Source organism: Coregonus clupeaformis, chromosome 6 (genome assembly GCF_020615455.1).
Source record: "Coregonus clupeaformis isolate EN_2021a chromosome 6, ASM2061545v1, whole genome shotgun sequence".
Classification (NCBI taxonomy): Eukaryota; Metazoa; Chordata; class Actinopteri; order Salmoniformes; family Salmonidae; genus Coregonus; species Coregonus clupeaformis.
This window is the reverse complement of record NC_059197.1, coordinates 12,825,586-12,850,744: the sequence shown is the minus strand read 5'-3', so window position 1 is coordinate 12,850,744 and position 25,159 is coordinate 12,825,586. Positions and strand designations below refer to the sequence as shown.

Here is a 25,159-nt window from a genome sequence, read left to right as displayed (position 1 = left end):
TTTCACAACACTGTATATAAGCCATAATAGAGCGGATTAAGATACAGTAGAATATTATAGAATAGAACGCAGTATATACATATGAGATGAGTAGTGCAAGATATGTAAACATGATTAAAGTGTCAGTAAACATTATTAAAGTGACCAGTGTTCCATTTCTTAAAGTGGCCAGTGATTTCAATAGGCAGCAGCAGCCTCTAATGTGCTAGTGATGGCTATTTAACAGTCTGAGGGCCTTGAGATAGAAGCTGTTTTTCATTCTCTCGGTCCCAGCTTTGATGCACCTGTACTGACCTCGCCTTCTGGATGATAGCGGGGTGAAAAGGCAGTGGCTCGGGTGGTTGATGTCCTTGATGATCTTTTTGGCCTTCCTGTGACATCGGGTGCTGTATGTGTCTTGGAGTGCAGGCAGTTGGACCCCGATAATGCGTTTGGCAGACCGCACCACCCTCTGGAGAGCCCTGCGGTTGCGGGCGGTGCAGTTGCCGTACCAGGCGGTGATACAGCCCGACAGGATGCTCTCAATTGTGCATCTGTAAAAGTTTGTGAGAGTTTTAGGTGCCAAGACGAATTTCTTCAGCCTCCTGAGGTTGAAGAGGCTCTTTTGCGCCTTCTTCACCACACTGTCTGTGTGGGTGGACCATTTCAGTTTGTCGGTGATGTGTACGCCAAGGAACTTGAAGCTTTCCACCTTCTCCACTGCGGTCCTGTCAATGTGGATAGGGGCATGCTCCCTCTGCTGTTTCCTGAAGTCCACGATCATCTCCTTTATTTTGTTGACGTTGAGTGAGAGGTTATTTTCCTGGCACCACACTCCCAGAGCCCTCACCTCCTCCCTGTAGGCGGTCTCGTCATTGTTGGTAATCAAGCCTACTACTGTTGTGTCGTCTGCAAACTTGATGATTGAGTTGGAGGCGTGCTTGGCCACACAGTAATGGGTGAACAGGGAGTACAGGAAGGGGTTGAGCACACACCCTTGTGGGGCCCCAGTGTTGAGGATCAGCGACATTAAGATGTTGTTTCCTACCTTCACCACCTGGGGGCGGCCCGTCAGGAAGTCCAGGACCCAGTTGCACAGGGCGGGGTTCAGACCCAGGGCCTCGAGATTGATGATGAGCTTGGAGGGTACTATGGTGTTGAATGCTGAGCTATAGTCAATGAACAGCATTCTTACATAGGTATTCCTCTTGTCTAGATGGGATAGGGCATTGTGCAGTGTGGATCTATTGGGGCGGTAAGCAAATTGAAGTGGGTCTAGGGTGACAGGTAAGGTAGAGGTTATATGATCCTTGACTAGTCTCTCAAAGCACTTCATGATGACAGAGGTGAGTGCTACAGGGCGATAGTCATTTAGTTCAGTTACCTTTGCTTTCTTGGGTACAGGAACAATGGTGGCCATCTTGAAGCATGTGGGAACAGCAGACTGGGAAAGGGAGAGATTGAATATGTCCATAAACACACCAGCCAGCTGGTCTGCGCATGCTCTGAGGACGCGGCTAGGGATGCCGTCTGGGCCGGCAGCCTTGCGGGGGTTAACATGCTTAAATGTCTTAATCACCGTCGGCCACGGAGAAGGAGAGGCCACAGTCCTTGGTAGTGGGCCTCGTCAGTGGCACTGTGTTATCCTCAATGCGGGCGAAGAAGGTGTTTAGCTTGTCTGGAAGCGAGACGTCGGTGTCGGCGAAGTGGCTAGTTTTCCTTTTGTAGTCCGTGATTGTCTGTAGACCCTGCCACATACAGTTGAAGTCGTAAGTTTACATACACTTAGGTTGGAGTCATTAAAACTCGTTTTTCAACCACTCCACAAATTTCTTGTTAACAAACTATAGTTTTGGCAAGTCAGTTAGGACATCTACTTTGTGCATGACAAAAATTATTTAACTTATAATTCACTGTATCACAATTCCAGTGGGTCAAAAGATTACATACACTAAGTTGACTGTGCCTTTAAACAACTTGGAAAATTCCAGAAAATGATGTCATGGCTTTAGAAGCTTCTGATAGGCTAATTGACATAATTTGAGTCAATTGGAGGTGTACCTGTGGATGTATTTCAAGGCCTACCTTCAAACTCAGTGCCTCTTTGCTTGACATCATGGGAAATCAAAAGAAATCAGCCAAGACCTCAGAAAATTTTTGTTTAGACCTCCACAAGTCTGGTTCATCCTTGGGAGCAATTTCCAAATGCCTGAAGGTACCACGTTCATCTGTACAAACAATAGTACGCAAGTATAAACACCATGGGACCACGCAGCCGTCATACGGCTCAGGAAGGAGACGCGTTCTGTCTCCTAGAGATGAACGTACTTTGGTGTGAAAAGTGCAAATCAATCCCAGAACAACAGCAAAGGACCTTGTGAAGATGCTGGAGGAAACCGGTACAAAAGTATCTATATTCACAGTAAAACGAGTCCTATATCGACATAACCTGAAAGGCCGCTCAGCAAGGAAGAAGCCACTGCCCCAAAACCGCCATAGAAAGCCAGACTACGGTTTGCAACTGCACATGGGGACAAAGATCTTACTTTTTGGAGAAATGTCCTCTGTTCTGATTAAACAAAAATATAACTGTTTGGCCATATTGACCATCGTTATGTTTGGAGGAAAAAGGGGGATGCTTGCAAGCCAAAGAACACCATCCCAACCGTGAAGCACGGGGTTGGCAGCATCATGCTGTGGGGGTCCTTTGCTGCAGGAGGGACTGGCACACTTCACAAAATAGATGGCATCATGAGGAAGGAAAATTATGTGGATATATATATATATTGGAGTGGCCATCACAAAGCCCTGACCTCAATCCTATAGAACATTTGTGGGCAGAACTGAAAAAGCGTGTGCGAGCAAGGAGGCCTACAAACCTGACTCAGTTACACCAGCTCTGTCAGGAGGAATGAGGCAACATTCACCCAACTTATTGTGGGAAGCTTGCGGAAGGCTACCCGAAACGGTTGACCCAAGTTAAACAATTTAAAGGTAATGCTACGAAATACTAATTGAGTGTATGTAAACTTCTGACCCACTGGGAATGTGATGAAATAAATAAAAGCTGAAATAAATAATTCTCTCTACTATTATTCTGACATTTTACATTCTTAAAATTAAGTGGTGATCCTAACTGACCTAAGACAGGGAATGTTAACTTGGATTAAATGTCAGGAATTGTAAAAAACTGAGTTTAAATGTATTTGACTAAGGTGTATGTAAATGTCCAACTTCAACTGTACGTCTCGTGTCTGAGCCGTTGAATTGCGACTCCACTTTGTCTCTATGCTGACGTTTTGCCAGTTTAATTGCTTGCGGAGTGAGTAGCTACACTGTCTGTATTCGGCCATATTCCCAGTCACCTTGCCATGGTTGAATGCGGTGGTTCGCGCTTTCAGATTTGCGCGAATGCTGCCATCTATCCACGGTTTCTGGTTAGGGTAGGTTTTAATAGTCACAGTGGGCACAACATCACCTATACACTTCCTGATAAACTCAGTCACCGTTTCAGTGTATTAGTCTAAATTATTTTCGGAAGCTACCCGGAACATATCCCAGTCCGCGTGATCAAAACAATCTTGAAGCGTGGATTCCGAATGGTCAGACCATCGTTGAATAGTCCTTAGCACGGGTACTTCCTGTTTGAGTTTCTGCCTATAGGAAGGGAGGAGCATTGTTAAATTTGCTTTGTTAAAATCCCGGCTAAAATAAATGCAGCCTCAGGATATGTGGTTTCCAGTTTGCATAAGGTCCAGTGAAGTTCTTTGAGGGCCGTCGTGGTATCGGCTTGAGGGGGGATATACACGGCCGTGACTATATCCAAAGAAAATTCTCTTGGGAGATAATACGGTCGGCATTTGATTGTGAGATATTCTAGGTCAGGTGAACAAAAGGACTCGAGTTCCTGTATGTTACTACAATTACACCATGAATCGTTAATCATGAAACACACACCTCCGCCCTTCTGCTTCCCGGAGAGATATTTATTCCTGTCTGTGCGATGAACTGGCTGGACCAATTTCGACAGAATATCCCAAGAGAGCCATGTTTCCGTGAAACAAAGTATGTTACAGGCCTTGATGTCTCTCTGGAAAGAAATCCTTGTATGGATGGTGTTAAGAGATAGATGGGAGGTATTGAATAGAATTGAAGGATGGGACTAATAACATCTAACAACAACTAATAACAACAAGATAACTAATAATGTAAGCATACTGTGTCCATAATAAGTATATAGGTTGTATGTTGGGAGCTTTTGTGAAGGAGCACAGTTAGAAAGATATGGCATATAGAAGCAAACCGGATGGACATCATGAAAATGATCGGAGAGGTTGAGAGTAGAAGAAGTTCAGGAGCAAAAAAAAAAAAAAATATATATATATATATATATATATAGAATTTTTGTAAAATTAACTCTGTCCATAAGGTGTAGATAGTAAGTATAGACCGGAAGTAGAGGCCTGGGCATTGTTGTTCACTAATTTACTCCAAGTAGGGAAAGGATGGTGGGGTTGAAAAGTAATAAAGGGGAGTATATATATATATATATATAAAAAAAAACATGGGGGATTGGAAGTGATGCAGACAATTACATTGATAGAAGATACAATCTATCTGCAATATTAAGCTGATCCATTCCCCCCCAAAAAAGAATTTAAAAAAAAAAAGAAAAAAAAAGAAATCCTTGCCCGGAGTTCCTCGATCATGTTAACCAAAGCCTGAACAATAGCGAGTAGTATACTTCGAAGCGGTGGGTGGTGTGCGCGCCTCCTAAGTCGAACCAGCAGGCCGCTCCGAGTGCCTCTCCTCCACCGGCGATGTTTTGGGTCGGCCGCTGGAATCAGTTCAGTTGCCCTGGGGAGAGCAAACAAAGGATCTGCTTCGGGAAAGTCGTATTCCTTGTCGTAATGCTGGTGAGTTACCGCCGCTCTGATATCCAATAGTTTTCCTCGGCTGTATGTAATGATACAAAAAAACACTTTCTGAGCGTAAAAAATAATACATAAAAAAACAAAATACTGCAAAGTTTTCGTAAGAGCTAGTCGTGAGGCCGCCATCTTCGTCGGTGCCAGGTTTGGGATGGCGTATCGCTTCAGAATGCTGTGGTAGCTATGCTGGTTAAGTGTGCCTTAAATAAATCACAGAAAGTGTCACCAGCAAAGCACCATCACACCACCTCCTCCTCCATGCTTCACGGTGGGAACCACACATGCGGAGATCATCCGTTCACCTACTCTGCGTCTCACAAAGTCACGGCGGTTGGAAACACAAATCTCCATTTTGGACTCATCAGACCAAAGAACAGATTTCCACCGGTCTAATGTCCACTGCTCGTGTTTCTTGGCCCAAGCAGGTCTCTTCTTCTTATTCGTGACCTTTAGTAGTGGTTTCTTTGCAGCAATTCGACCATGAAGGCTTGATTCACACAGTCTCCTCTGAACAGTTGATGTTGAGATGTGTCTGTTACTTGAACTCTGTGAAGCATTTATTTGGGCTGCAATCTGAGGCTTGTAACTCTAATGAATGTATCCTCTGCAGCAGAGGTAACTCTGGGTCTTCCTTTCCTGTGGCGGTCCTCATGAGAGCCAGTTTCATCATAGCGCTTGATGTTTTTTTTTGCGACTGCACTTGAAGAAACGTTAAAAGTTATTGAAATGTTCCATATTGACTGACCTTCATGTCTTAAAGTAATGATGGACTGTCGTTTCTCTTTGCTTATTTGAGCTGTTCTTGCCATAATATGGACTTGGTCTTTTACCAAATAGGGCTATCTTCTGTATACCACTCCTACCTTGTCACAACACAAGTGATTGGCTCAAAGGCATTAAGAAGGAAATAAATTCCACAAATTAACTTTTAAGAAGGCACACCTATTAATTGAAATGCATTCCAGATGACTACCTCATGAAGCTAGTTGAGAGAATGCCAAGAGTGTGCAAAGCTGTCATCAAGGCAAAGGGTGGCGATTTGAAGAATCTCAAATATAAAATACATTTTGATTTGTTTAACACTTTTTTGGTTGCTACATGATTCCATATGTGTTATTTCATAGTTTTGATGTCTTCAGTATTATTCTACAATGTAGAAAAAAGAAAAAGCCTGGAATGAGTAGGTGTGTCCAAACTTTTGACTGGTACTGTACGTAATGTCATGATTCCAACGCTATATGATACTACAGAAAGCAAGTTAAGTATCTCACATCTCTGAAAAGATTTGTAATGTTGTACTTCTTTTTGACTAAATTCATGCTAATGTTGGGTTTTTGAGCTAACGCCGAATTGACTCCCATTCACTCTTTGAAGGAGAGCGCTCCTTGTCCCAGAACTGCCCAGAATGCACCGCACAGCCCATTGACGTAGCATGGGCAACGTACACAATGGGTGTTAATACGATTCCAATGGGGTTTCCATATCCTCAAAAGTATATCTGGCTCTGCTCAACGAACAAAGAGACATGAGAACAGTTAGCTGTTAGCTACTTTTCATCACTCAAGGAACATTATTATAATCTGTCCTATTTTATATTTGACGAGGTTGAAGCCTTTTCTGACACCATGTTATGATCTCAGTCAGATATGACCGTACTGACCGCAGCAGAGCACGAGGAAATGGCTCAGCTTCAAAATGTTAGTTATCAATTTAGTGTTACCCGAACCCTACCTGTACCCTATTTATTGTTGAAAGAACAGGCCCTACCTGGCCCTAACCTGATGTATAACCTCTGTGCCCATCGGGCTCAGGTTGGGTAGCAGAGCTCTATTAGTCATGTTCAGGGAACTTTAGGAAAGATATCTGGCCTGGCGAATGCTGTGCTCTCAATGGAAAGCACTTAGCTACCACTTAGATGATTAATCTGCTCCACAAACACACCACGGGCAGACACGCATGCACACACGCACTGACTCTGAAGGTAATTGTGTTTCGTAGGCCTCTGCTACCTTGGTTCCAGTCTCTGACTTATAAGCTCTGTCTGTCTCTCTGTCTCTCTGTTTCTCTGTCTCTCTCTCTCTCTCTCTCTGTCTCTCTCTCTCTCTCTGTCTCTCTCTCTCTCTGTCTCTCTCTCTGTCTCTATCACTGTCTCTCTGTCTCTCTCTCTCTGTCTGTCACTGTCTCTCTCTCTCTCTCTGTCTCTGTCTCTGTCTCTGTCTCTGTCTCTGTCTCTGTCTCTGTCTCTGTCTCTGTCTCTGTCTCTGTCTCTGTCTCTGTCTCTGTCTCTGTCTCTCTCTCTCTCTCTCTCTCTCTCTCTCTCTCTCTCTCTCGCTCTGTCTGTCTCTGTCACTGTCACTCTCTCTCTCTCTCTCTCTCTGTGTCATTATGTCTCTACATAGTCTCACCTAGAACAAGACTCGCTTGGAGGGACATGTTTCACAATAAGATATTACACACACACACACACACACACACACACAGACACGGTGTTGCTTCAGATCCTCCCTACATTACCCTGGTTGGGCCCTGGGGATGGAAGGGAGAGATATTGGTGTGTGGGGTGTGTGTGTGTCTGTGTGCGTGTGCATGCTCTGGAAGGGAGAGATCTGTAATGAATGATCCCATCAACAGGTGGATATACAGTGGGGAAAAAAAGTATTTAGTCAGCCACCAATTGTGCAAGTTCTCCCACTTAAAAAGATGAGAGAGGCCTGTAATTTTCATCGTAGGTACACGTCAACTATGACAGACAAAATGAGAAAAAAATATCCAGAAAATCACATTGTAGGATTTTTTTATGAATTTATTTGCAAGTTATGGTGGAAAATAAGTATTTGGTCAATAACAAAAGTTTCTCAATACTTTGTTATATACCCTTTGTTGGCAATGACACAGGTCAAACGTTTTCTGTAAGTCTTCACAAGGTTTTCACACACTGTTGCTGGTATTTTGGCCCATTCCTCCATGCAGATCTCCTCTAGAGCAGTGATGTTTTGGGGCTGTCGCTGGGCAACACGGACTTTCAACTCCCTCCAAAGATTTTCTATGGGGTTGAGATCTGGAGACTGGCTAGGCCACTCCAGGACCTTGAAATGCTTCTTACGAAGCCACTCCTTCATTGCCCGGGCGGTGTGTTTGGGATCATTGTCATGCTGAAAGACCCAGCCACGTTTCATCTTCAATGCCCTTGCTGATGGAAGGAGGTTTTCACTCAAAATCTCACGATACATGGCCCCATTCATTCTTTCCTTTACACGGATCAGTCGTCCTGGTCCCTTTGCATAAAAACAGCCCCAAAGCATGATGTTTCCACCCCCATGCTTCACAGTAGGTATGGTGTTCTTTGGATGCAACTCAGCATTCTTTGTCCTCCAAACACGACGAGTTGAGTTTACACCAAAAAGTTATATTTTGGTTTCATCTGACCATATGACATTCTCCCAATCCTCTTCTGGATCATCCAAATGCACTCTAGCAAACTTCAGACGGGCCTGGACATGTACTGGCTTAAGCAGGGGACACGTCTGGCACTGCAGGATTTGAGTCCCTGGCGGCGTAGTGTGTTACTGATGGTAGGCTTTGTTACTTTGGTCCCAGCTCTCTGCAGGTCATTCACTAGGTCCCCCCGTGTGGTTCTGGGATTTTTGCTCACCGTTCTTGTGATCATTTTGACCCCACGGGGTGAGATCTTGCGTGGAGCCCCAGATCGAGGGAGATTATCAGTGGTCTTGTATGTCTTCCATTTCCTAATAATTGCTCCCACAGTTGATTTCTTCAAACCAAGCTGCTTACCTATTGCAGATTCAGTCTTCCCAGCCTGGTGCAGGTCTTCAATTTTGTTTCTGGTGTCCTTTGACAGCTCTTTGGTCTTGGCCATAGGGGAGTTTGGAGTGTGACTGTTTGAGGTTGTGGACAGGTGTCTTTTATACTGATAACAAGTTCAAACAGGTGCCATTAATACAGGTAACGAGTGGAGGACAGAGGAGCCTCTTAAAGAAGAAGTTACAGGTCTGTGAGAGCCAGAAATCCTGCTTGTTTGTAGGTGACCAAATAGTTATTTTCCACCATAATTTGCAAATAAATTCATAAAAAATCCTACAATGTGATTTTCTGGAGAAAAAAAATCTCTATTTGTCTGTCATAGTTGACGTGTACCTATGATGAAAATTACAGGCCTCTCTCATCTTTTTAAGTGGGAGAACTTGCACAATTGGTGGCTGACTAAATACTTTGTTCCCCCACAGTGCCTTGCAAAAGTATTCATCCCCCTTGGCGTTTTTCCTATTTTGTTGCATTACAACCTGTAATTTAAATAGATTTTTATTTGGATTTCATGTAATAGACATACACAAAATAGTCCAAATTGGTGAAGTGAAATTTAAAAAACAACTTGTTTCAATAAATTATACAAAATAAATAACGGAAAAGTGGTGCGTGCATATGTATTCACCCCCTTTGCTATGAAGCCCCTAAATAAGTTCTGCTGCAACCAATTACCTTCAGAAGTCACATAATTAGTTAAATAAAGTCCACCTGTGTGCAATCTAAATGTCACATGATCTGTCACATGATCTCAGTATATATACACCTGTTCTGAAAGGCCCCAGTGTCAGGTGTTGCTGTAGACTGGTGTGGTGTGGAATCAGGCGCAGGACGCAGAAGTTAAGTCCAACAAAGACTTTTAGTAGAGCACACAAAAATACAATCCAAACAGCCCGGAGGCGAGAAAAGCGCACACAGGCGTAAACAAACGAGCGCACAAAACATGTGCGAAAATCCTCTCCTAAAATAAACAAGGAGGAAAGCTACAAATAGCGCACCGAAACGGGTAGCGCAACAACACGACAACGGGAACAATTACACACAACACCTAAACTCACAACAAGGAACTAAATAGGGTGCTTAATGAGACATAACACAAAACAGGTGTGACAAACAGACAAAACCAATCAAACATGAAACATAGAACGGTGGCAGCTAGTACTCCGGAGACGACGACCGCGAAACCTGCCCGAACAAGGAGGAGGGGCCGCCTCGGCGAAACCGTGACAGTACCCCCCTTGACGCGCGGCTCCAGCCTTGCGCCGCCCCCGGCCTCGGGGACGACCAGGAGGACGCGGAGCAGGGCGCGTAGGATGACCACGATGGAATTCGGTCAGAAGGGACGGGTCCAGAATGTCCCTCCTCGGCACCCAGCACCGCTCCTCCGGGCCGTACCCCTCCCACTCCACGAGATATTGGAGACCCCCCATCCGGCGTCTCGAATCCAGGATGGTCCGAACAGTGTACGCCGGAGCCCCCTCGATGTCCAACGGGGGCGGAGGAGTCTCTTCTATCTCAAAGTCCTGGAGTGGACCAGCTACCACCGGCCTGAGGAGAGACACATGGAACGAGGGGTTAATATTCTTGTAATCAATGGGCAGTTGTAACCGGTAACACACCTCGTTCAATCTCCTCAGGACTTTAAAAGGCCCCACAAACCGCCGACCCAGCTTCCGGCAGGGCAGGCGGAGGAGCATGTTTCTGGTTGAGAGCCAGACTCGATCTCCAGGTGCGTACACTGGCCCCTCACTGCGGTGGAGGTCGGCGCTCGTCTTCTGTCGACGGATGGCTCGCTGCAGATGGACGTGTGCAGCGTTCCACGTCTCCTCCGAGCGCCGCACCCACTCATCCACAGCAGGGGCCTCGATCTGGCTCTCATGCCAAGGTGCCAGAACCGGCTGGTACCCTAACACACACTGGAAAGGGGTTAGTTTAGTGGAGGAGTGGCGGAGAGAGTTCTGTGCCATCTCGGCCCAGGGCACATATCTCGCCCACTCCTCCGGCCGGCCCTGACAAAATGACCTCAGAAACCTACCCACATCCTGGTTGACTGCGTTCGACCTGCCCATTACTCTCCGGGTGGTAACCCGAGGTAAGGCTCACCGAAACCCCCAACCGTTCCATAAAGGCTCTCCAGACTCTGGAGGTAAACTGGGGGGCCTCGATCAGACACTATATCCTCGGGTACCCCGTAATGCCGGAAGACGTGAGTAAATAGAGCCTCAGCGGTCTGTAGGGCAGTAGGAAGACCCGGCATGGGAAGGAGACGACAGGCCTTCGAGAACCGATCCACAACGACCAGGATGGTGGTATTCCCTTGTGAGGAGGGAAGGTCGGTAACAAAATCCACCGAGAGGTGAGACCAGGGTCGTTGTGGAACGGGCAGGGGTTGTAATTTACCCCTGGGCAAGTGTCTGGGCGCCTTACACTGGGCACACACTGAGCAGGAGGAGACATAAATCCTCACATCCCTGGCTAACGTTGGCCACCAGTACTTTGTACTAAGGCAGTGCACTGTCCGGCCAATACCTGGATGTCCAGAGGAGGGTGACGTGTGAGCCCAATAAATCAGCCGATCCCGGACCTCGAGCAGGGACGTACGTCCGACCCACCGGACACTGTGGAGGGCTAGGGTCGGTGCGTAATGCCCGCTCGATCTCCGCATCAACCTCCCATACCACCGGTGCAACCAGACAAGACTCCGGTAGTATGGGAGTGGGTTCCACGCACCTCTCCTCCGTGTCATACCGCCGAGACAGGGCATCTGCCTTCCCGTTCTGGGACCCAGGGATGTAAGTGATCTTGAACACAAACCGGGCGAGAAACATAGTCCATCGAGCCTGGCGAGGATTCAGTCTCCTAGCTGCCCGAATGTATTCCAGGTTACGGTGGTCAGTCAGAATGAGGAAAGGGTGTTGAGCCCCCTCAAGCCAATGCCTCCACACCTTTAGGGCCTGTACTACGGCTAACAGCTCCCTGTCCCCTACGTCATAATTCCGCTCCGCCGGACTGAGCTTTTTAGAATAAAAAGCACAGGGGCGGAGTTTAGGTGGTGTGCTGGACCGTTGTGAAAGAACTGCCCCGATACCGGCCTCAGACGCGTCTACCTCTACTTGGAAGGGTAAAGTGGGATCCGGGTGCGCCAGCACTGGAGCCGAGGTAAACAGGTCCTTCAGTCTCCCAAAAGCCCTGTCCGCCTCAGCCGACCACCGCAAGCGCACAGGACCCCCCTTCAGAAGAGACGTTATGGGAGCTGCCACCTGTCCAAAACCCCGGATAAACCTCCGGTAGTAATTTGCAAAACCCAAGAACCGCTGCACCTCTTTAACCGTAGTTGACACACGGTCAACCTCTATTCTCACCCCTGACGCAGACAACTGATAACCCAAAAAGGAGACTGACTCCTGAAAGAACAGACATTTCTCGGCTTTGACATACAGGTCATGCTCCAACAATCTCCTCAATACCCTGCGCACCAGGGCTACATGCTCGGCCCGAGTAGAACTGTATACTAGAATATCATCTATGTACACCACTACTCCCTGCGCCTGCATGTCCCGGAAAATCTCATCTACAAAAGATTGGAAGACTGATGGAGCATTCATTAAACCATATGGCATGACGAGATACTCGTAATGGCCGGAGGTAGTACTAAATGCTGTCTTCCACTCATCGCTCCTCCCTAATGCGCACCAAGTTATATGCGCTCCTGAGGTCCAATTTTGTGAAGAACCGTGCCCCGTGTAAGGACTCCGTCATGGTCGCAATCAGCGAGTGGATAACTATATTTCACAGTCACCTGATTGAGACCGCGGTAATCAATACACGGACGCAAACCTCCATCCTTTTCTTCACAAAAAAGAAGCTCGAGGACGCGGGAGAAGTGGAGGGCCGTATGTATCCCTGTCTCAGAGACTCGGCAATGTATGTCTCCATTGCCCCTTTCTCCTCCTGTGACAAAGGATACACATGGCTCCGCGGGAGCGCAGCTCCTGCCTGGAGGTCTATCGCACAATCCCCCAGGTATAGTTATGTGTACGACAGAAAGCTCTGGGTAAGTAGGGCGCCTACTCACCTGGGAGGACTCCCCAATATGTGACCTGCCGTCTCCCTCACCAGGGGACCCTCCCCAGCACCTAGCCGCGGTGTGCCCTCCGCTGCCACAGTTGGTGCAAGAGACCGCCCCCCTCGGGCTCCTTCTTCTCCCCCCTCTAGCGCCAGCACCTCCGAGCTCCATCGGGCTCGGCTCGGAGGCGCTGGAGGGTGGAATGGTCGACCCCCACCTGGGATGTCCGCGGGTCGCGAGCAGGGTGTCCAGCCGAATGGCCATGTCCACCAACTGGTCAAATGATAGTGTAGTATCCCTGCACGCTAACTCTCTGCGGACGTCCTCCCGAAGGCTGCATCTAAAGTGGTCTATGAGGGCCCGCTCATTCCACCCTGCATCTGCCGCTAGAGTCCGGAACTCCAGCGCAAACTCTTGAGCGCTCCTCAACCCCTGCCGGAGGTAGAATAGACGCTCCCCCGCCGCCTTCCCTTCTGGTGGATGGTCGAAGACCGCACGGAAGCGGCGGGAGAACTCCGCATAGGTGACAGTGGCGGCGTCTATTCTCCTCCATTCGGCGTTGGCCCACTCCAACGCCTTGCCGGTGAGACAGGAGATGAGGGCGGAAACGCTCTCGTGTCCCGAGGGCGCCGGGTGTACGGTGGCAAGGTAGAGTTCCACCTGTAACAGGAACCCCTGACACCCGGCAGCGGTGCCGTCGTACGCCCTCGGGAGCGAGAGCGAATCCCACTGGGTTCCGGTTGTTGGACGGGCGGGCTGACCGATGGTGATGGTGCGGTAGGTGGAGGTGTGGGTACATCGCTGGTCTCCCATCGATGGAGAATGTTCATCACCCGGTCCAGGGCGTGCCCGATCTGGTTAATCCGATCGTCTTGACCACGGGAGACGCTCCTCCATGATGTCGGTGGGTGCTCCTGCTGATTCCATGCGATGGTGTGTAATTCTGTCAGGTGTTGCTGTAGATTGGTGTGGTGTGGAATCAGGCGCAGGACGCAGAAGTTAAGTCCAACAAAGACTTTTAGTAGAGCACACAAAAATACAATCCAAACAGCCGGAGGCGAGAAAAGCGCACACAGGCGTAAACAAACGAGCGCACAAAACATGTGCGAAAATCCTCTCCTAAAATAAACAAGGAGGAAAGCTACAAATAGCGCACCGAAACGGGTAGCGCAACAACACGACAACGGGAACAATTACACACAACACCTAAACTCACAACAAGGAACTAAATAGGGTGCTTAATGAGACATAACACAAAACAGGTGTGACAAACAGACAAAACCAATCAAACATGAAACATAGAACGGTGGCAGCTAGTACTCCGGAGACGACGACCGCCGAAACCTGCCTGAACAAGGAGGAGGGGCCGCCTCGGCCGAAACCGTGACACCCAGAGTCTGCAACACCACTAAGCAAGGGGCACCACCAAGCAAGCTGCACCATGAAGACCAAGGAGCTCTCCAAACAGGTCAGGGACAAAGTTGTGGAGAAGTACAGATCAGGGTTGGGTTATAAAAAAATATCTGACACTTTGAACATCCCACGGAGCACCATTTAAATCCATTATTAAAAAATGGAAAGAATATGGCACCACAACAAACCTGCCAAGAGAGGGCCGCCTACCAAAACTCACGGACCAGGCAAGGAGGGCATTAATCAGAGAGGCAACAAAGAGAAGATAACCCTGAAGGAGCTGCAAAGCTCCACAGCGGAGATTGGAGTATCTGTCCATAGGACCACTTTAAGCTGTACACTCCACAGAGCTGGGCTTTACGGAAGAGTGGGCAATAAAAAGCCATTGCTTAAAGAAAAAAATAAGCAAACACGTTTGCTACCGCACGGCAAGCAATACCGGAGCGCCAAGTCTAGGTCCAAAAGGCTCCTTAACAGCTTCTACCCCCAAGCTAAAAGACTGCTGAACAATTAATCAAATGGCCAACTGGACTATTTACATTGACCTTCCCCCCTTTGTTTTTACACTGCTGCTACTTGCTGTTTATTATCTATGCATAGTCACTTTACCCCTACCTACACGTACAAATTACCTCGACTAACCTGTACCCCCGCACATTGACTCAGTACCGGTATCCCCTGTATATAGCCTCGTTATTGTTATTTTATTGTGTTACTTTTTTATTAATTTTTTTACTTTAGTTTATTTAGTAAATATTTTCTTAACTCTTTCCTGAACTGTATTGTTGGTTAACGGCTTGTAAGTAAGCATTTCACGGTAAGGTCTACACCTGTTGTATTCGGCGCATGTGACAAATACAATTTGATTAGATTTAATTAGATTTAACATGGTGCTGCTCCATTGAGAGGAGAGGACCATAGTAACTGGGACTAACATGGTGCTGCTCCATTGAGAGGAGAGGACCATAATAACTGGGACTAACATGGTACTGCTCCATTGAGAGGAGAGGACCATAATAACTGGGACTAACATGGTACTGCTCCATTGAGAGGAGAGGACCATAGTAACTGGGACTAACATGGTGCTGCTCCATTGAGAGGAGAGGACCATAATAACTGGGACTAACATGGTACTGCTCCATTGAGAGGAGAGGACCATAGTAACTGGGACTAACATGGTACTGCTCCATTGAGAGGAGGTAGCTTAGTGGTTAAGAGCGTTGTGCCAGTAACCGAAAGGTCGCTGGTTCTAATCCCCAAGCCGACTAGGTGAAAAATCTGTCGATGTGCCCTTGAGCAAGGCACTTAACCCTGATTGCTCCTGTAAGTCGCTCTGGATAAGAGCGTCTGCTAAATGACTAAAATGTAAATGTAAATGTAGAGGACCATATTAACTGGGACTAACATGGTACTGCTCCATTGAGAGGAGAGGACCATAATAACTGGGAATAACATGGTACTGCTCCATTGAGAGGAGAGGACCATAGTAACTGGGACTAACATGGTACTGCTCCATTGAGAGGAGAGGACCATAGTAACTGGGACTAACATGGTACTGCTCCATTGAGAGGAGAGGACCATAGTAACTGGGACTAACATGGTACTGCTCCATTGAGAGGAGAGGACCATAGTAACTGGGAATAACATGGTACTGCTCCATTGAGAGGAGAGGACCATAGTAACTGGGAATAACATGGAAAAAATTAACTTAAAGTATAATTGTTTTAGATTACTAATGTTACTGTCCCCACTACAACAACAACAATAATTAGATGCGTAACTTTGTCCTTGAAAATGATCATTGAAATACTGTAGAATTCCATTCATTCCTATGGAGGACTGCTCCTACTGGGGAATGCCAATATGGCCGACCAGTGGCTTCAAAGCTTCTCAATGGCCAATACACAGCATCAGCAATACAGGGTCTATATACAGTACATCGTTGCTTAGAGCCTCTTACCCTGACAATTGAAATAGAATCTATCTACAGAAGTACAAGCAGCCTGTTGATTCAAGGTTCCTACAGGGGAACACTGATGTAAATGCTGAATAAAGGGGGGTCAGGTAATTCTAGCCTACAGTATGATTCCAAGATGGCATAGCAGTATTATGTATTGTGTATTATGTTGTGTACTCGTGTAAATAGCCAGTTTTTTTTTTTTTTCGTATATATTTCTCTATCTCACTTTCCATCCTTTAACTAAATATACTGTCCTGCAACCCGCCTCACCCAATGTGGAACGGATTCTGTTATTTCTTCATACCTTTTATCAAGAACCCACGGCTGAAACTAGCCAGCTAGCCAGCTAACTAGCTACTTGCTATTAGCTATTGCTATTAGCCACCTTTAGCGTTCTTCACCACTGTCCGTTGCCTGCACTACCTACCAGCCAGCTCTAGCCTGGACAATTATTGGCCAGTCTGCACAGTGTGCTATCGACCCAGAGCATTTTGGATTTTCTGCCGGAATCACTGAATCACTGGACCTTAACACCGGATCATCACAACTAGCTAGCTGCAACCGAATGGATGTTGTTGTTGGCTAATCACCACTAATCACCACTTGTCCCAAAGCTAGCACCAGTTAGCCTTGAGCTAGCCTCGAGTCAGGCCCATCTCCCAGCTATCCACCTCTCTGTCAACCGGACGGGACCTCCTAGTGTCGACACAGAGGCCCGCCGATCCATCACGACTGGTCTGCCGACGTAATCGTCTGATGTGGTTTCACCAGGTTTCCCATTGCGACCACCACGAAGATCCACCTGCTAGCACCGGCCCGCTAGCACGCGCAATCAACAGCCTCCTGCTCGCCTGTGCTGTAGCAGCCTATGAACTGCTCCCGGACTCACCTATTGCTGTTTACTGGACCTTATGATCACTCAGCTACACATCTGATGCCCGCTGGACTGTTCCTTTACACGGTACCCCGTCCTGTTTTATCTGTTTAGCCTCAGCCCAAACTTTAGTCGCCATTACCAGTTGTTGTCTTAGCCCTCTCGAATAACACCTGCGCTATGCCTCTCTCCCATGTCAATATACCTAGCCTGTTGCTGTTTGGGTTAGTTGTTATTGTGCTATTTCACTGTATAGCCCCCAGTCCCGCTCAATCTGCCTCAGATAGCTTCTTTGTCCCACCCCCCATATACACGGAGACCGGCTCAATCGCTACCTCCAGTGATGCTATCTCTTTCATCGTTACCCAATGCTTAGGTGTACCTCCACTGTACTCATATCCTTCCATATCTTTGTCTGTACATAATGCCCTGAATCTATTCTACAACGCCCGGAAATCTGCCCCTTTTATTCTCTGTACCCAACGCACTAGAAGACCAGTTCTTAAAGCCTTTAGCCGTATACTTATTCTATTCCTCCTCTGTTCCTCTGGTGATGTAGAGGTTAACCCAGGCCCTGTAGCCCCCAGTATCACTCCTACTCCTCAGGCACTATCATTTGTTGACTTCTGTAACCGTAAAAGCCTTGGTTTCTTGCATGTTAACATCAGAAGCCTCCTACACAAGTTTGAGTTATTCACTGTGTTAGCACACTCTGCCAACCCTGATGTTCAAGCAGTGTCTGAATCCTGGCTTAGGAAGGCCACCAAAAATTCAGACATTTCCATCCCGAACTACAACATTTTCCGTCTAGATAGAACTGCCAAAGAGGGCGGAGTTGCAATCTACTGTAGAGATATCCTGCAGAGCTCTATCATACTATCCAGGTCTGTGCCCAAACAGTTTGAGCTTCTACTTCTAAAAATCCATCTTTCCAGAAATAAGTCTCACTGTTGCCGCTTGCTACAGACCCCCCTCTGCCCCCAGTTGTGCCCTGGACACCATATGTGAATTGATTGCCCCCCATCTATCCTTAGAGTTCGTACTGCTTGGTGACCTAAACTGGGATATGCTTAACACCCCGGCCGTCCTACAATCTAAACTAGATGCCCTCAATCTCACACAAATTATCAAGGAACCTACCAGGTACAACCCTAAATCCATAAACATGGGCACCCTCATAGATATCATCCTGACTAATTTACCCTCTAAATACACTTCCGCTGTCTTCAACCAGGATCTCAGCGATCACTGCCTCATTGCCTGCGTCCGTAATGGGTCCGCGGTCAAACGACCACCCCCCTCATCACTGTCAAACGCTCCCTAAAACACTTCAGCGAGCAGGCCTTTCTAATTGACCTGGCCCGGGTATCCTGGATGGATATTGACCTCATTCCGTCAGTAGAGGATGCCTGGATGTTCTTCAAAAGTGCTTTCCTCTCCATCTTAAATAAGCATGCCCCATTCAAAAAATGCAGAACTAAGAATAGATATAGCCCCTGGTTCACCCCAGACTTGACTGCCCTTGACCAGCACAAAAACATCCTGTGGCGTACTGCATTAGCATCGAACAGCCCCCGCGATATGCAACTTTTCAGGGAAGTCAGGAACCAATATACACAATCAGTTAGGAAAGCAAAGGCTAGCTTTTTCAAACAGAAATTTGCATCCTGTAGCACTAACTCCAAAAAGTTTTGGGACACTGTAAAGTCCATGGAGAATAAGAGCACCTCCTCCCAGCTACCCACTGCCCTGAGTCTAGGAAACACTGTCACCACCGATAAATCTACGATAATCGAGAATTTCAATAAGCATTTTGCTACGGCTGGCCATGCTTTCCACCTGGCTACCCCTACCCCGGCCACCAGCTCTGCACCCTCCGCTGCAACTTGCCCATGCTGGAACTCTGGCAGTCTCTATGGGGGTGCCACAGGGTTCAATTCTCGGAGGGTCTGACTTAGAATATGTGGACAACTACAAATACCTAGGTGTCTGGTTAGACCGTAAACTCTCCTTCCAGACTCACGTTAAGCATCTCCAATCCAAAGTTACATCTCGAATTGGCTTCCTGTTTCGCAACAAAGCCTCCTTCACTCATGCTGCTAAACATGCCCTCGTAAAACGGACTATCCTACCGATCCTTGACTTTGGCGATGTCATTTACAAAATAGCTTCCAACACTCAACTCAGCAAATTGGATGTAGTCTATCACAGTGCCATCCGTTTTGTCACCAAAGCCCCATATACTACCCACCATTGTGACCTGTATGCTTTCGTTGGCTGGCCCTCACTACATATTCGTCGCCAAACCCACTGGCTCCAGGTCATCTATAAATCACTGCTAGGCAAATACCCGCCTTATCTTAGCTCATTGGTCATCATAGCAACACCCACCCGTAGTATGCGCTCCAGCAGGTATATCTCACTGGTCATCCCCAAAGCCAACACCTCCTTTGGCCGCCATTCCTTCCAGTTCTCTGCTGCAAATGACTGGAACGAACTACAAAAATCTCTGAAGTTGGAGACACTTATCTCCCTCATTAACTTTAAGCATCAGTTGTCAGAGCAGCTTACCGATCACTGCACCTGTACACAGCCCATCTGAAATTAGCCCACCCAACTACCTCATCCCCATATTGTTATTTACATTGTTATTTATTTTGCTCATTTGCACCCTAGTATCTCTATTTGCACATCACCCCAGTATCTCTATTTGCACATCATCTTCTGCACGTCTATCACTCCAGTGTTAATACTAAATTGTAATTATTTTGCACTATGGCCTATTTATTGCCTTACCTCCATAACTTACTACATTTGCACACACTGTATATAGATTTTCTATTGTGTTATTGACTGTACATTTTGTTTACCCCATATGTAACTCTGTGTTGTTGTTGTTTTTATCGCACTGCTTTGCTTTATCTTGGCCAGGTCGCAGTTGTAAATGAGAACTTGTTCTCAACTGGCTTACCTGGTTAAATAAAGGTTAAATAAAAAAAATAAAAGTAAATGTGCAATGCTTCACTGGATCAATCTGAAACTTAACACACACACTGCTGCCATCTAGTGGCCAAAAACGAAATTGCGCCTAAACTGCAATATTATATTGTTATGGTTAAATAAAGGTTAAATAAATAAAATCAGTTACATCAGATTAGCTTTATGTTTGTCTCCCCCCCTTCTCTCGCTCTCTCTCTCTCTCTCTCTATCTCTCTCTCTCTCTCTCTCTCTCTCTCTCTCTCTCTCTCTCTCTGTCAATTTCAATTTAATTTCAATAAAGGGACTCTTTATTAGCATTGGGAAACATGTTAACGTTGCCAAAGTAAGTGAAGTAGATAATAAACAATAAAAAATGTACAGTAAACATTAGACTCACAAAAGTTCCAAAAGAATAAAGATATTTCAAGTGTCATATTATGTCTATGTACAGTGTTGTAATGATGTGCAAATAAACATAAATATAGGTTGTATTTACAATGGTATTTGTTCTTCATGGGTTTGCCCTTTTCTTGTGGCAACAGGTCACAAATCTTGCTGCTGCACACTGTGGTATTTCACCCAATAGATATGGGAGTTTATCAAAATTGGCCGGGTGCTGTAGACTGTTCTAGTGCCCTCGCCAATTCGTTGATATATATTTTGAAGAGGGTGGGGCTTAGACTGCATTCCTGTCTCACCCCACGGACCTGTGGAAAGAAATGTGTGTGTTTTCTGCCAATTGTAACCGCACACTTGTTGTTTTATAATGTCGTATGTTTTCCCCCCAACACCACTTTCCATCAATTTGTATAGCATACCCTCATGCCAAATTGAGTCAAAAGCTTTTTTGAAATCAGCAAAGCATGAGAAGACTTTGCCTTTGTTTTGGTTTGTTTGTTTGTCAATTAGGGTGTGCAGGGTGAATACGTGGTCTGTCGGACGGTAATTTGGTAAAAAGCCAATTTGACATTTGATCAGTACATTGTTTTCGCTGAGGAAATTGACGAGTCTGCTGTTAATGATAATGTAGAGGATTTTCCCATGGTTGCTGTTGACTCTAACTCTCCCTCTCCCTCTCCCTCTCTCTCTCTCTCTCTCTCTCTCTCTCTCTCTCTCTCTCTCTCTCCATTTCTATATAGTGTTCTACACGTTCTATTTCTCCTGACCCACAGTGATGACAGAGTCTGTCCTCTCTGGCTAACCATGTTTTTGATGGCGTCCGGTTTCAATTGCCAGGCTATGATCACTCATTCTGTATAAGGTTTTTTCTTTTTTTGAGGTCCTTTACCCGGGTCTCTCCCTCTCTCTTCCAGGCACCATCGAGGCGTGTCTGAGCCACCTGTTGAAACGGCGAGCGGCGGGCTTCCTGCGTAGCGACAAGATCGCCGCCCTTTTCACCAAGATCGGCAAGGTCAACGCCACGGCCGGAGAGGTGTGCCAGAAGGTCCAGGAGCAGCTCACACAGCAGGCAGAGGTCATCAGGTACTGATTGACCCCCTTTATGACCTTTGAACTTTTACCCCTTACACCTCAAGTCATAGCACTACCTCCAATCTACACCAGTAGAAATATGTGAAATCAATGATGTAATATTGATGTAGCAATACAGTGAAGAGACCGTGTACCATGGTATAACCAGACAGTGAAGAGACAGTGTACCATGATATAACCAGACAGTGAAGAGACAGTGTACCATGGTATAACCAGACAGTGAAGAGACAGTGTACCATGATATAACCACACAGTGAAGAGACCGTGTACCATGATATAACCAGACAGTGAAGAGACCGTGTACCATGGTATAACCACACAGTGAAGAGACAGTGTACCATGGTATAACCACACAGTGAAGAGACAGTGTACCATGATATAACCAGACAGTGAAGAGACAGTGTACCATGGTATAACCAGACAGTGAAGAGACAGTGTACCATGATATAACCACAGTTAATAGGACTAACTAAATCAGTGGTAGGGAGTCAGGATACTCATCTCTCACTTCCTTCTGGCCATGTGTGTGTTTACCCAAGCCCACTATCTGCGCACACACACACACACACACACACACACACACACACACACACACACACACTGCGATAAGCGGCTAAGCCCCAGGTGTGTGTCCTGTCTGTCCGTAAGTGTGTGTTTCTGTCCGTAAGAGTGTGTGCATAAAACTATATCCCCCAAGCAGATTTGTAGTAGGTGTGTATACACAGCAAAAATATAAATTATGAAGTTATTGTGTATAACAGGCAGGAAGACAGGCAGGGAGGGACTGAGATATGCAGGGAGGCAGGCTGGGAGACAGGCAGGGAGGCAGGCAGGGAGACAGGCAGGGAGGCAGGCAGGGAGGGACTGAGACAGGCTGGGAGACAGGCAGGGAGGCAGGCAGGGAGGCAGGCAGGGAGGGACTGAGACAGGCAGGGAGGGACTGAGACAGGCAGGGAGGGGCTTAGGCAGGCAGGGAGACAGGCAGGGAGGGGCTGAGACAGGCAGGGAGACAGGCAGGGAGGGGCTGAGACAGGCAGGGAGGGACTGATGCAGGCAGGGAGGGACTGAGGCAGGCAGGGAGGTACTGAGGCAGGCAGGGAGGCAGGAGGCAGCAGACAGGCAGGGAGGTACTGAGGCAGGGAGGGAGGGAAGCTGTTTGTTAGCCCATTAACAGACCATTTGGCTGATCCACATGGCCACTGGGGGATGGGGAGTAGAGGGGGGTAGAGTAGAACACAGACATGCCTGCATGCACGCACGCAAGCAAACACACACACACACACACGCACTTACACATACACACACTCTCTCTTCCTGTATCATCTCATCTCCTAAGGGATTGTTGCCGTCAGACAGCTGTGAACGTAGAAACAGAATATGTAGATTATATTCTAGATTGCTGGCAGTAGCGCTGTGCTTTTTACTGCTGGTGTTCCTCTGGGGGTGTGTCCCAAATAACATGTTGTTTAGTCATACAGAGAGGGGAAAAAAGTATTTGACCCATTTGAATTGATTTTGTGACGTCACGAGAGGCTACACAGCTTTCAGCGGGATTGCTCAAGTAGTGCAAGGAGACAAGGTTCAAACAAAACAAGGATTTTATTATAGGTCTTGGGAAATTAACGAAAATATAACCAAATTCTGTTCTCTTGTGGCTCTTTAGGATTAACAGTTCAGGGATGTCTCTTCCACATCCAAAATCATAATTCTCACTCGCTCAGATAACTTTTCCCCAGCCTTACTGTAGTCCACGTTGCAGCTAGTGGCCAACCCAGCAAAAAGTCCTTCCAAATGTCTCTCACGTATTTCCACAGGTGCATATATCCAAAGGTGAGTATTTCCCAAAGGTAAGTATCTCCAAATCCTTATATTCCCCATGGAAGTGGACGTGCAGCACTCTTGTCCTCCAGAGAGCCCAGGTTGGAGACTGTGTCTCTTCCCTTCCCAAACCTTCAGCTCATCAGCTCCTCATTTGTTTCAGCTGCGTGGGAAGATTGGCCATAGAGGGGTGGAGTTCCCGACCATACCAGCAGATGGAGCCATAGCTGTCTGGGTTTGCAGCCACCTCAGGGGGATGTAACGTCCCTCCAGGACACAGCCTCTCGTGACATCACACATCCCCCTCCTCGGGACCGACGTCCTCGTCGGGGTAAAGGCTGCGAAGAAGGCATCACGCCGGGAGAGGCGTCCGCATTGCCGTGGTGCTTGCCAGACTGCTCTCTCTTCAACTCCTCCAACTCTAGGACCAGGGACTCAGCCTCCTGTTGTCTCTCCTTGAGTTTCTTACTGAACGCATCAGCCTTGGTTTTAGCAGAGTTTAGCTTCTGTTGAGCAGCTTTCAGTTCCTTCTCTCTCTCTGCCTCCGCACTCTTCATCTTGTTCTCCAACACCTTGTACTTCTCCTCTGCCTTCTTCTGGACCTCCTTACTACTGCGCAGGGTCTCCTCACACTCCTCGATGGTCCTGCGCAGCCTCTCCAGCTCCTCCTGTTGCTTAGGGAAGGAGCTCTGTTGGAGTTTAGCCTGGAGGATATCTAACTCTTCTGTCTTCATGTCTAACTGTTGCTTTAACAAACGATACCTCTCAGCGGTCCCCTTCAGACCAGACAGTTCTTTGTCCAGATTCTGTAGCTCCGTCTCTGTGTCGGTCTGGGCACCTGCCATCCCTATCAGAGCCCGGGCGGGAGTGAGTAACTCGGAGGATTGCACCGGAGCCTTCCCAGGATGAGTCTTGCCTCTCCGTTTCCGAGGTACTCGGGTTATCCTCTCCTGAGACTCTCTCCAGAGTGGGTAAAGGCTGGGCAGTCTCGTCCAATTAGGACAGGGACGGGGAGGGAATCAACCACCCCCGCCGTCGTGTGTATGGTTCCCCGTGTGCTGGTCATTGTAAGTTCAGTAATGGGGTATTCTCTGGTGTCCCCATGGACACAGGAAACTGGGAGGACTTTCCCGGGGTCAGACACGTTGGGCCCACCAAATCCTTACGCACCAGGGTGGCCCGGCTACCAGAATCCAGTAAGGCCTCCACATCATGGTGATTCACAGTTACCGGGCAGGTGGGGGGGTCGATCTGGGCCGCCATCTACGACTCCCAAGAGCGAGGCAAAACGGTGTGTGGGTGCTGAGCTGGAGGACTCCGCAGTGGGCATAGGTTCATCGGCTGGTTTCCCACACTGCCAGGAGATATGTCCCATCTCCCCACACCGGTAACACTGCTCGAGTTTCCCCCTCCTGGTGTACTCTTCTTGGACCCGCCTGGTTTCTGGCTCCCCCTGGAGCCGGGATAAGTCCTGACGTGGCTGGGTTCGAGACCTTGGGGTCCTTTGGACGGGTTCTTCCCATTTGGGGTGGGGCCGCACTCCTGGGGTCTTTTCGGGAAGCATTCAGCATCTCCGCTGTGGCCTGGTACTTTTCCACAGCTTCCACGGTCAGATCAGCCGTGGTCAAGGCCTGTTGACTGATGAACCGTTTTGCCTCATAAGGCAGGGCGCGTAGGTAACGATCCACCACAACGGCCTCCACCACCGCCGCTGCTGTATTCCTCTGCGGATCCAGCCATTTCCTTGCGATTCGGACAAGTTCATGCATCTGCGCCCGAGGAGGTTGGTCTGGTTGGAAGGTCCAGCTGTGAAAGCGCTGGGCCAT

At 47.5% G+C, this 25,159-nt stretch overlaps 1 protein-coding gene across 1 annotated transcript in view; it reads left to right on the top strand.

Moving 5' to 3' along the window:
* The window catches only part of LOC121568500 (small G protein signaling modulator 2-like), a 148,254-nt gene that overhangs the window by 46,347 nt on the left and 76,748 nt on the right, over positions 1–25,159 (top strand). The window contains exon 2 of the mRNA XM_045220933.1: positions 21,338–21,506. Coding sequence (XP_045076868.1) covers positions 21,338–21,506 — 169 coding nt within the window. The remainder of the gene's footprint in view (positions 1–21,337; positions 21,507–25,159) is intronic.